General features: G+C 47.8%; 1 protein-coding gene across 1 annotated transcript in view; it reads left to right on the forward strand.

Annotated features, from left to right (window-relative positions):
- Positions 1-2,589: 2,589 nt before the first annotated feature.
- The window catches only part of SDK1 (sidekick cell adhesion molecule 1), a gene marked incomplete at both ends in the record, with an annotated part of 814,918 nt that continues 805,057 nt past the window's right edge, over positions 2,590-12,450 (forward strand). The window contains one exon of the mRNA XM_082671251.1: positions 2,590-2,836. Within this exon, the coding sequence (XP_082527377.1) occupies positions 2,590-2,836 (247 nt within the window). The remainder of the gene's footprint in view (positions 2,837-12,450) is intronic.

A 12,450-nucleotide genomic window follows, 5' to 3' on the forward strand; every position in this document is an offset into this window, starting at 1 on the left:
ACGGTGATGTCAATTCTTCTCTGACAACCTACAGCATACTGGCTTGGCTTTCCAATTTCCAGGCAAGTTTCCATAAAGGTTTCTCTGAACTGCAAAATCAATCCCAGCAAAAGAGGCTCCGGGCATTTTTTGAGTGTCCTGATATCAAGAAGTTGCTTGAGCCATATTCATTCCTATGCTGTAAGGGTATGTGGGCATGGCTTGCCATTTGCAAGGAAAGTAATGGGCATATATTTCTAGATGAAAGGAAAAGGTTAAATGTGGACTGGACTCAACTGGTGGGCATAGCAAGGGTAGTTTGCTTCATAACCAGGTGGTATGAGGAAAGGGAAACTAGCATTTATTGAGTGTGAATTACCTCACTCCTTTGCAACTACCCTGTGAGGTGGGAATTATTCCTAATTTTTTTACAGGAACATAGAGCCAGCAATTTGCCCAGATTTCACAACTAGAAAGAGTGGAGCTAAGATGTCAAAACCCTCATCCACTCCACTGGTGCCTCACCCCCATCTCTGACCAAAGCAGAGGTGCTCAGCAGTGAAGTCACCTCACCCTTTTGTCCTGTTTCCCCCCACTGCACGTGGGACAGCCCCTTTCACACAGCAGGGGTGGGGTGGGGATGAGTGTGATGCTACCGCACAGGGCTGGCCCACAGGAGGGTTCAACACACGGTAGGCATGGCTCATTTCCCCCTCTAGACTCGCATATAACCCTGCGAGTTAGAAGAGGCCAAGGGCTGCTGCCGGGGAAACTGCAAGACCCCTCCCCCCGCCCCCTCGTCCACGTGTCCTTAGGACACCACTGGCCCACAGGGCTCTGCTGTGCTGTTGGAGTTGGTGCGATACGGTCCCAGAAAATACGCTGGCTTTGGGTTGCATGTCACTTCCCACCCTCCTGGCATGGTGTGGGAAGCAGGCAGAGGGCAGGCCCTGGGGTCAGATCCAGTTCAGAATCCACCTCCTCCAACCGGCTGCTGTCCTCGGTCCTCAGTTTCCCCATCTTTCCTCATCTTTCCTTTATAGGGTCATTGTTCAGACTTAGCAGAGGTTGGGTAGCGCACAGTAGGTGCTCTGGAAGCGGGAGCTAGCTCCCACTCAGGAACCTCGGGCCACAGTGACCCGCCGTCCACTCTCCCGCCTGGGGCAATAAACGGAGTAACAGCAAACCGGCACCCAGTGCTTCCTGGGGAGCCAGCGCTGAGCGAGGCGCACGCCCTGACCCGCTGCCATCACCACTTAGTGATCTCACTCAATTATCACACGCCCCAGGGTCAGACTGTGTGTCACCTTCCAGGCCCTCCTCCCACAAAAATGCTGGCCTCCCAGCCTCCAGAGCGCTTAGTTCACTCCATAAACTCCGCTAATGCTTACCACATGCTGCTGAGCTCCGGCGACCGCGTCCACTGCCCTTCGCGGAGGCCCCAGGCCCTGCGCCAGGAGACTCTTCCCACCGGGAGATCCACCTCCTAGAAGACCCTCCCCCAGGGGATCCTCCCCCTAGAAGACCCTCCCCCTAGGGGACCCTTCTCCTAGGAGACCCTTCCCCTAGGGGACACCCCCCAGGAGACACCCCCCATGAGACCCTCCCCCTAGGGGACGCTTCCCCTAGTGCACCCATCCCCTAGGGGACCGGCCCACCCCACGGTATGAAGCGGCCGGCGCTGTGCTCCCCGCAGGCCACCCATGACCTTGGACGCCCCTACAAAGCCTGCGTCCACTCAACAGGCTGCGTATCTGCACCCACAGGTGCCTTTTGTTGTTGGGAATTGAAAACCCGATCAGGCGTGTTTCTCGTTTGCAATCCCCGCAACTTGGCGCATAACCACGCGAACACGGAGCCTGCCGGTGGGAGGGGCGGCCCCCGCGGGCGGCGGGGAGGGCGGGCCAGGGCGCCGGGAGGGGCGCGCCCAGTAGTCCCCGCCCGCAGCCTGCAGTCCGCCGGGCCCTCGGCCGCACGTGCGAGCCCACCTGCGCGCCGGCACTGCTGGGCGGGGCGAGGCCGGAGCCGCCCCAGCGGGAGCCGCTAGGGGCTCGCGTGCCGAGCCGGCGCCGGCCTGCAGTGCCAGCCGCACGTCCCTAGGGGGCGCAGCCGGCGCGGGAAGCCGCCCGAGTCGAGGCCGGGGCCCGGCGCGAAATTCCAGGCGGGCGGGCGCGGCGAGTTTGAAAACAGTCGAGGGCGTGGGGGCGGGACGTGGGGGGGGGCCCGCTAGCCCCCTCCCCTCGGCCAATCAGCGGCGGCGGCGGGCGCGGGCGGGCGGCGCGTGCGGCTGGGCTGTGAATGGGGCGCGGCGGCGGCGGGCGAGCGGCGGCGCGCGGGCGGGAGGGTGCACTTTCTCCTCCGCGCGCGGCGGGGGCGGGGGCGGCGGCGTCTCCTCAGCGCCCGCCCGACCCTTGTTGAGACGCGGCGCGGCAGGGCGCTCCGGCTGTGGGGGTGGCGTGACAGGTTGTCATCTCCCCGCTGACAACTTCTCCCCCGCCGCTCCCCTCAGCGCCCGGCGCCCCTCGTATTTGGCCGCCCGGCCGGGAGGCCACCGCCCGCCGTCCCACTCACGGGGCCCGAGGCCGGGGCCGGGGGCGGCGGCTCCTCGGCATGGCCGGGGGCGTGCGGCTGGCGGCCGGCGGCGGCGCGGCGGGCTCGGGGCGGCCGCGGGGGTCCCTGCCTGGCCCCGAGCGGCGGTGGCGGCGGTCCTGGGGAGCCCGCTCGGCGCCCGGGAGCCCCGGCGAGGACGAGGGGCAGCGCGCCGGGAGGCCAGCGACAAAGTTGAGCACGGGCCGGCGGCGCGGGTGGTGGGCGCTCGCGGCGCTGCAGCTGCACTTGCTCCGGGCGCTGGCTCAAGGTAGGCGCGGGCCGGGGAGCGGGGCGGACCGGGGCTGGGAGCTGGGCGGACGCGGGCCGGGGAGCGGGGCGGACCGGGGCCGGGAGCTGGGCGGACGCGGGCCGGGGAGCGGGAGACGCGGGGAGGCGCGCCCGAGTGCCGCTCGCGGGACCTGAGTGGAGCCGGGCGCCGAGCCTCCGAGTTGGGAGCCCGCCGCTCCTCTGCGGGCTCAGTGGCTGACTCTCGTCGGGTTCCAGGTGCCGGGCACTTGGAGCCGGTGTCCCAGACCCCGCGTCTCTGCGGTCCGGTGCCTGACCCCAGGGGGAGCCCGGTCGTTGCTAGAGCAGAACTTTGGGTGCCCGCGGCCTCTCCCCTAGGCTTTGCCCTCCGCCCCCTGTGGTTTCTGTTGCGTCGGTGCTGGTCTCTGAGTGGGTGCTGTCCCTCTGCCGGTGCCAAATGGCCGTTTGAAAAGGGAGGTGGCATCTCTCCCGAGCCGAGCTGTCCCCGAAATCTGGGTTCTTTTAACGACCCGGCACGTACCCCCTGCCTCGGAGCATACCTCCTCGCTGAAGTTTGCTTGTCTGGAAAGAATAAAGGTGAAAGCAAGCAGCGAAAAGGTGGAAGTAGCTAGCTCCACGCGTCCTTTTGGTGCGGTCTTTTAAGATGCGTGTACCTGCGTGGGTAGCTTCAGGGGAATTGGCTTTGGTGGTATTTAGTGTCGTGGGATATGGAAGGAGACAGGTGGACGGCAGATGGGAGCCCTAAACTTAAATTAGCCGTGTTCAGTGTCCAGGGAAGGTGATGTGTGTGTAGCGACGGATAACGATTTAAGTGGAATCACATCTTAAAGGGCTGAGCTCAAAACTGTCATCGATAGTTTAACAGTTAACTCATCCTTCTTTTGTTAGTGTTAACCTAATCGATGTGCACTGAGGTCCTCCCCGCCCTCTCCCTAAGTGCCCGCTTTCATGTTCTGCTACATGGAAACATATTGCCATATTTCTGGTTAATTTAACTCTCCTCCATTACTTGGACAATTTTCGTTTCGCTTATTTGTGCTTTTTGGCTTACTGGCAGACTTCGGTAGAAAAGCAGTAAGTCGTTTTGTAAACTGGGATCTGTAGATTGCCAGAGAAGCCAGGGCCAAGTGAAGAAATCTCAATCACTTAGGGATGACCTTTAACACAGAAAAGGTGTTTATTAAGTTTTCCTGTTTTGTGTTTTCTAAAACAGTGCCTTGCACTTTGCAATAAGCCCTGTACATTTATACATCTAAAGATTAGTGCACAAATTCAAATGGGGAAAAAATGTGGCTTTGTTTTGAAGTATATTATGCAGATTTCAACTTTTTATCAGTTTGGAGGCTGTCCTGCTTGTTGCTTTTTACGATTGTAGTGTTAATGAAAATTAATTTTAAAAAAGTACTAAGGCAACAAACTTTGTTAGCCAGGAGTATTTTATTCCTTGTTACCAGTATAAAGCATGGGTACCTGTTTTACATTTACATGGTTTACAGAATGAACAGATCTTTTAGTGTAAAATTTCAAATAGGTTGTAACAAGTTCTAAATTCATTGACAGGTTTCTGTTCTCTGTGAAATGCGTAATATATCCATCATTTTTATATTATATTGAAAATTCATGTTACAGGGGAGATGTCACTATTTGACAAAAGCTCATGTATCTTGAAATGAAAATTCTGGTGCTGCTATAGAGATTTCTGATGGGATGATGAGTTGGTCATATGCATGGGGAAGCATTCTCTTGAATCTTATTAGATAAAATGTAACGTTCTAAATGGAATACCTACCACTTGGTTGGAACTGGTCATAAGTACTATATTACTATGTAGCTAGGTGAAGCAATGCCTAATTTCTCTTTAAGTGTTTCCTTCTAATGGCGTTTCATGTGGCTAGGCTTGGGCATGATATCTTGGGAGAAAATAAGTGCAATATAAACCAGTAAAAGTTACATAGAGTTACATAGCCCAAGTTATAAGCAGAGTGCGTGATTGACCATTATGTGAAACAGGTTCACGTCTTCCCAATGTAACTTTAATAGTCCTGGGGTTTCTTTCTACCTGGTAATAGGAATTTGAATTATATACTCTGCTTATTAGTGTGTTTGTAACTTTTCTAGATTGCTTTCTAATTGTGAAAGGCAGGTGGCAATGCATGCTTTCGGTGTGTTGTCCACTAGGAGCCAGACGTGAGTGTTGTAGAAGGTGCCTTTTGAGGCGGAGGATGGCAGGGTTGCAAGTGTCATGTGTGTGAGACCTGTGGTGCCTTAGCTTTACTGCTGGACCTTTACAGGTGTATTGCTTCTGGTAATGTTCAGTACAGCCTCATGTTAAGGTTGTATTCATCAGGTGCAGGGGGTAGGAACGCTCTCAGTTACTGCTTGGGGTGGTTCATAGTTCTTAGTTTCTCCTTTGGAGTTATTTCTAGCCACTTGGAACCATGGTTCTCCAACTTCGGTGTGTATCAGAATTACCTGGGGAATTGGGGGCACCTGTGGAGGGCCAGGCCCCTTTGTTCTTCAGTGAGCCAGGTGGAAGAAATCAGCTTGCTTCCAGGTGATTCTGATAACACCAGAGTTGGAGAACCACCAGCTCCGATTGCCTGGATTTTCCTCATTCCCTTCACCTGCGCATTTCCTGGACCCTCTCTTTCCCAGTGTTTCTCAAACATATTTGCACATTGGAATCACCTGGGAGCTCTAAACAATAGCGGAGCTTGGATCTCATTCCCAGAATTTGTTTTAATTGACTTGCGGTTTGACCTGGGCATCAGGAGATTTAAGAACTCCTCAGGTGGTTCCAGTGTTCAGCCAAGTTTGAGAACCAGTGCTGTGATCCTTTTTACGGAAGATCCCATGACTTGATTTTCCTTTTAACCTTGTTTCTGGCTGGTCTTGTGGTTCTGTAGTGTGTGTACCTCCCCCCCCCCCCAATTCCAGTGAGCTGTCTGCACTTTGAGCTGATTTTCACTTGTTCAATGTTCATGATCTCAAACTTTGAAATTTCTTCCAGACTTAATTAGCTTTTCAGTCGCTCGTTCTATTTATTCCTACTGACATCGTTGAGCTCCTGCTTTGTGCTAGTTTGGGGTTTGCATCAGCATCGCCAGTGCAATTTAAAAATACACTCATCTGGGCTCTACCTCCAACCTGGAGGTCTTTGGAGGGAGAATTTGTGCATTTAAAAACTCCACATGTGATTCTCATATCTTCGTGTTACAGTTTTATCCTTGTTGGCCAATCCCATAATCTCACCCAATTCTCTGTCATCCTTAGCCTGACTTGCTGTGACCTGGACTCCTACCTGGATCCCTCTTCTTGGGCCGATCTCAGCCTTGAGTAAGGTCTACTAATTAGGCTGCTCTGCCACTGGTTTGCTGGAGAAATCTCAAAACAGTGCTAATTGGGTTCAGTAAAAATCTAGCTTCCTTTTGGGCCCTTGTTGCTTCCCATTCTCCCTGAAGTGGTTTGTTTCCCCTGTTCCTCTTACCCCTAGATCCCCTTCTCCTCACATCTTTGTAATTTGAGTTTCAAGTGGAACTTGAGCTCCAGGCTGGCAGCTTCACTAGAGAGTCTTCATAGAGAGTACTACACTTAGTAAGTGTTCAGGTACTTATTAAATTTTATTAGACCACTACATGTTTAACAGATGGCAGCTGGCCACTTGGTTGGTAACCGTCTTGTAAATCTGACGATAAGCGATTATCACCCTCTCTGCAGTCTTACGTATGGCCACCTGTACCTCACCTTCACTGAGCCCTTATTATGTGCCACACACCAAGTGCGTTACAGGTAGGCTCATTTACTCGTCACAACAACCCCTGCGGGGCAAGTAGCGTTTTGTCTGAGAGGAAACTGAGGTACTGGACTGTTAACTGATATGCTTGAGGCCTCAGGACTAGTGGTGGAAGCAGGTTGGAAAGGAGGCTGCCTAATCCACAGTTTATGCTCATAACCAGTGGGCTGGAGTGTCTCCCATGCAGCCTGTGGCTTTATATGGGGAGGGAGAGCAATCTGATCGATACCAGAGGGAAGATGGTGGCTGATGTTTTCCAAATGCTGTATCGAGTTACATGGCCTCAAGGTTCGGGTCACCTAATTTACTGTTACCGTAAAACAATAAAAATTAGGTTAAACAATTTAGAAAATACAGAGGAATATGCATAGCCCCCTGCATATAACTATCCCTCTCCCATAAGAAAATGACTTGCCAGTTTGGTTTTTCTTTTTGAAGAATTTTTTTTCTTGTAATGTAAATGTCAAATAGCAACTTAGAATGGGGTTGTGGCAGTCATTTGGCAGAGTTGAACTCCCCAGAATTGACCACTAGGAGCATACTAACCACTTCTTAGAAGAGCACTTGGAAAGTTCTTTTATCCTCACTCAAGTACATGCATAAGTCCTTTAAATGGAAATAGAGAGGTGGGGTTCATAAGATACTGACCTTTTGTTAACATGCATTTTATCTAACGATAGTTAAGTTTAGCTATATATTGGGATTATATCTAGACAGGAAGTTTCCTTTGTCTTCAAATATTGGAGTAAAACAAAGTCACTCTGAAAAGTTAAGCAGGTGATGGAGTGGAATCAAACAAGATATCGTAGTTAAATTCTACCTCCCAGTTGCCTTTATATTCTATCCTTAAGAGTCCTTGTATTTTTTTTTTTCTTCTTTTTTTGCGGTACGCAGGCCTCTCACTGTTGTGGCCTCTCCCGTTGCGGAGCACAGGCTCCGGAGGCGCAGGCTCAGCGGCCATGGCCCACGGGCCCAGCCGCTCCGCGGCATGTGGGATCTTCCTGGACCGGAGCACGAACCCGTGTCCCCTGCATCGGCAGGCGGACTCTCAACCACTGCGCCACCAGGGAAGCCCCTAGAGTCCTTGTATTGTTTTTGTTGGGAGACTCAGGGCCTTCCTCCAGGTGTCCCTGAGGTCGGAGACCATAATGTCTGCTGACCAAATCTAGAGGATGGAACAGACACAGAGTGAAAACTCAGAAGCTGGATTTTGCCTAGGTCATGACTTAAATTTCTGTAAGAAGTAAAAAAAAAAAAAAAAAAAGCAGTTTTAAGAGTACACCATTTAAGTCCAAATCAGTGAAAGTTGAGTAAAACTGAGGATGGGGAATGAAAATCAGGGTGAAAGGTATAGTATAAAGAGGAGTTAAAGTAGAATTATCTTTAAAAAAAAAAAAAAGTAAAGGTGTCTATGTAAGTTTTATGATCTGGTTAATACAGTAAGCGATGATACGTGTTTACCTAATGTAACTGAGCATTTTAATACGTGTAGAGTCTCTTTCATTCTAATTAGTAATTTGACTTCATCAGTTCTATAAGGCATTTTCTTAAAATTTCTCCTCAATTTGTAAATCTCTTTTAATAAAACAGATTATAAATATTTGTACCTATGATCCCGAGAAGATATTTCGTCATTTGGGACTACAGTGATGGCACCTCGTGTCATCCTTTTGTAGTAACGCATAGAAATTAGTCTTATGTTTTTTAATGATTCCCTGAACTACAGGAGTCTGTCATAGTTTGATCGATGCCTACCTGCCAGTTATTGATCCCATACCTGAGACCTGTTCTGGAGAAATACATTAATAGTCTCACAGCTTCATTATTTTAACATTATTCTTACCATATCCAAATACAAAAATTAAAAATGTAGGGGAGCATTGCTTCAGGAAACTCTTGTTTCTCTGTTTGCTCTTCTAGTATTTAGGTGGTATGGCTTCTGGCAGGCAGCTTCTAAAGCCAGAGACTCACTGCCTTAGCCTGGCTCCAGGCGTCCCATCCCCAGGGTCTCCTGTAGGTGTTGTGGGAATGAGAATGTTTACAAAGCTTTTCTAGAAACAGGGATGAGGTGAATGGAAGAGGCATTGGGATAAGTGTTACTAGACCTGGTTTCGATTTTATTCTGTAACTAACTTGCAATATAAGCAGGTCTGTTAGCTTCTGAGTTGATTTTTCTCAACTGTAAAAGTTGGAGGTTAGACTAGATCTTCAAAATCGTTCTGCTCTGATTCTTTGATCTGTATTTTGTCGTATCCTTTCTGCCCTTCACCAGACTCTCTGTGTCTTCTGTCTGGTGATTCGATAACTCCATATGTCTTGGTTCTTAGAACCTGATTCTCTTCATTTTACCTTTACCGTGATATTTACAATGTCGAAAACAACGAAGATGCAGTATAACATTTCTCCTTAGGGGCTGCCATCTTACACATGATATATTTACTCTAGCCCGAAAGTGGTTCATGCTCAAAATGTTAGGTTCTGTAAAATGAATTAGTGCTGTAATTTATCAGTGTAAGCCTGAAGTTTGGGGAAATAAATTTCTTTAAAATGCAAGATGCTTATTTATTTAAACGGCTGGAAGGGAAAAGGCAAGGCTAATTGAAATGTAGGAGGTACTTAATGCAGTGAGAAATTTTAGAAGATATGAAATAGTGATGTGAGAATGTTTATGTTTACAGGACAGTGACCGTAAGGAATCGAAGAGATTAGTAGGTGGTGTTCTCTTGATGTTTCTGGACGCAACCTAATGTTATGTTGGTTAATTGTCTTCATTAGGGACTTTCAGTAAATCAGAAGGTCCTCAAAATTAACAAAATAACTACACTTTAACAGGCTTAGCTGGCACTCTGTTGATATACAGACAATGTCTAGTGAAGATAGCAGCTATCAATTAAGTGATCCAATTTCTTGATAACAAATATGTCAGCCAGGTAAATCTATTAATTTACTGATCTTTGGAGATTAGCTTGTTGAACATGAGCTAAGACTGTAGTTTCTGCAGTGTTTTGGGGTTTGGTGTGTGTGTGCGCATGTGTGTGTTTAACTTTGGAGATGTGGACTTTAGAGAATTGGACTCCTGGGCCCATATTATTACATAGATAAATTTAGCCTTTGGTGCAATGTTTTGTTGCCTTTTCTCCCTTTCAGAACTCTGCTCTGTATTCTAGACATGATTCTTTACTGTGAGAGTTTTGGAAGCTCTCAAATATGTAAGCTTGATTTTTATGAAGATGAATGATCTCTCCAAGAAAAAGAGCACAGGGAGGGAACTAAAGAATGACTATGGCAACTGGAAGAGGAGTATGGCTTCTCAGAGTGCCGTTAGTTGCCTTTATTAAGAATTTTACCAAACCAAACAGGCTAGTAAGGAAGAAGTTAGATTTGGGGCAAGGAGGTATATCATAGCTTATATCACATAGGTATAACCCATTCATATGTAGATAAGGATGATTATATCCACAGGTGTCTGTGGGTTTTTCTCTTTAGTGTGATCCTTAATTTTGTGTGTGTATTTATGGTTTTGTGAAAGAGGGACTATTTTCAAAGTGAAGGTCTTCTTTCTTGCCTTCCCCCTAGGTGTTAAATGTGATGCAAAAAGAATAGGAGGTTTTAATTTTGTGGACTGAGCCCTTCTGCACAATGAGTGTCAGTGTTGTTTTAATACATGAACCACCAGATGGCAACAGAAAAAGTATTTATATAGGATGTAATCTCTAGTTTCCATAGCTATTTTTTTTCCCCTTCCATGGTACACTGCTTTTCAGCCCTTCATGCAATATATACAATTCTTGTCTATGAGCAAGGTGAGTTTGTAATACCTTACAATGGAAATCACAACCAGGAAATAGAGTAGTGGTAAAGTATTACTAGAAAAAGACATTTTATTTACATGAGTGCATGTATAAACTGTTCCCAGAGGGAGTGGGTTTCCAAGGATGCAACTTTATGATGTATGTTATCGTACAGTCATGTTTTTACTACTAATTTTTAATTCAGCATTTAGCTCTACAGTAAGCTGTGATGATTTGCAGAACATAAAACATGGCTCTTACCCTCCAGCATTTTATGTAACACCTTTAAAAGGAGACGATACATGAGTTTACAAACATTGAACATATTTATGTATTTTCTGGCCAAAGGTATTTTTACTTTATGTGGAATTTGTTTTATTTTTGCTGTGTAGGTATGTCCCCTTTCTCTAAGTGTGTCTTCTTGGCTCTTCTAAGGGTTCCCCCCCCCTCCTTTGCTAAGACTCTCTTGGTTGCAAACTAGAAACTTAGTCTGAATAACGTTTTTTTTTAAAAAAGATTTTATTGGAGGCATCTTGGGGTATCAGTGTAACAAGAAGAATACTTTGAAACTTGGCAGATGTAGGATTCAGCTCCATCTCAGGGATAACTAGAGCCAAGTATTTGAAACCTCTCAGGTGCTGTCCTCTTTGTCATCATCTCTGCTTCTGTTCCTGTGTTGGGGTCCTTCTTGACTCTCACTGAAATTGCCTTTCTCTTTGTGACTAAAATGGGGCTATTGCCAGCCTTTACATTCCTATTGCTTCAGATCCTGAAATAAAGATTGACTTAAAGCTTTGGTTGTGAAATTTGTGAAATGGTCAGGTTTGCATTTTTTTAAAAAATTTTTTAAGAGATGTTGGGGGTAGGAGTTTATTAATTAATTAATTTATTTTTGCTGTGTTGGGTCTTCGTTTCTGTGCGAGGGCTTTCTCTAGTTGTGGCAAGCGGGGGCCACTCTTCATCATGGTGCGCGGGCTTCTCACTGTCACCGCCTCTTTTGTTGTGGAGCACAGGCTGCAGACGCGCAGGCTCAGTAGTTGTAGCTCACGGGCCTAGTTGCTCCGTGGCATGTGGGATCCTCCCAGACCAGGGCTCGAACCTGTGTCCCCTGCATTAGCAGGCAGATTCTCAACCATTGCGCCACCAGGGAAGCCCAGGTTTGCATTTTAAAAGCATTATCTTGAGAAGAAAAGAGCACTTTGATTGCAAAATCGAGAAGGGGATGGGAGAAGCCAGAATGACTGTAGACAAGTTAAACTGTGTCATCTGTTGAGAGAAAGTAGTAGCTTGAGCCAGGGTGGTAGGGTTGGAGGTGGAGAGAGGAGGGCGGATGGGTAGGGAGAGAGACGGGGGAAAAGATGGACAGGACTTGGCAGTAGGTTCGATATGGAGGGTGATTGAGAATATGTCACGAGTGGTATCCAGGCTTCTGACTTGCATGACTGGTTGATTAGGGGAGTCATTCACTGAGGTCAGACCACCTCAGTTTGGGCAGCAAGATCATGATTTTGGTTTTGAATGTATTAATGTGAGGTACCTTTGAGGCATCCAGAGAGACCTGTCAAGATGTTTGGGTATATGGGCTTTGCAATCTGGGCTTTTGGTATAAATACTTGTGGAGATAGTATAGCATGTTTAAGAGGATGGGCTTGGCATAAAATAAAACTGATTCACAAAAGCTAGCTGTGCTTCCTTGGGTGGGCTACTTAATCTTCTTTAGGCATTATTTCTCATCCCTGAAGTATAATTGTACAATTTTACCTTCTTAATAACTGTACCTACTTCATATAGCTATTCTGAGGATCAGTTCATACGATCACAGATAAGGTATGTAGCACCTTACCAAGTACACAGTATGTATCTAGTAAGTGTTAGGTGGTGGTACCGTTGTTTACACTTTTGTGAACGGGAATCGTGCCTCATTCATTTTTTCTTTTCTCGTAGTACTAGGTATTAATAAGCCACTAGGCCAGAAGGGGGAGTGTGAACAGTTGATGTGTAGTCATGTTAATGTAGCAGTGACTTACTGGA

The sequence above is a fragment of the Grampus griseus genome (assembly GCF_964374135.1).
Source record: "Grampus griseus genome assembly, chromosome: 14".
Taxonomy (NCBI): Eukaryota; Metazoa; Chordata; class Mammalia; order Artiodactyla; family Delphinidae; genus Grampus; species Grampus griseus.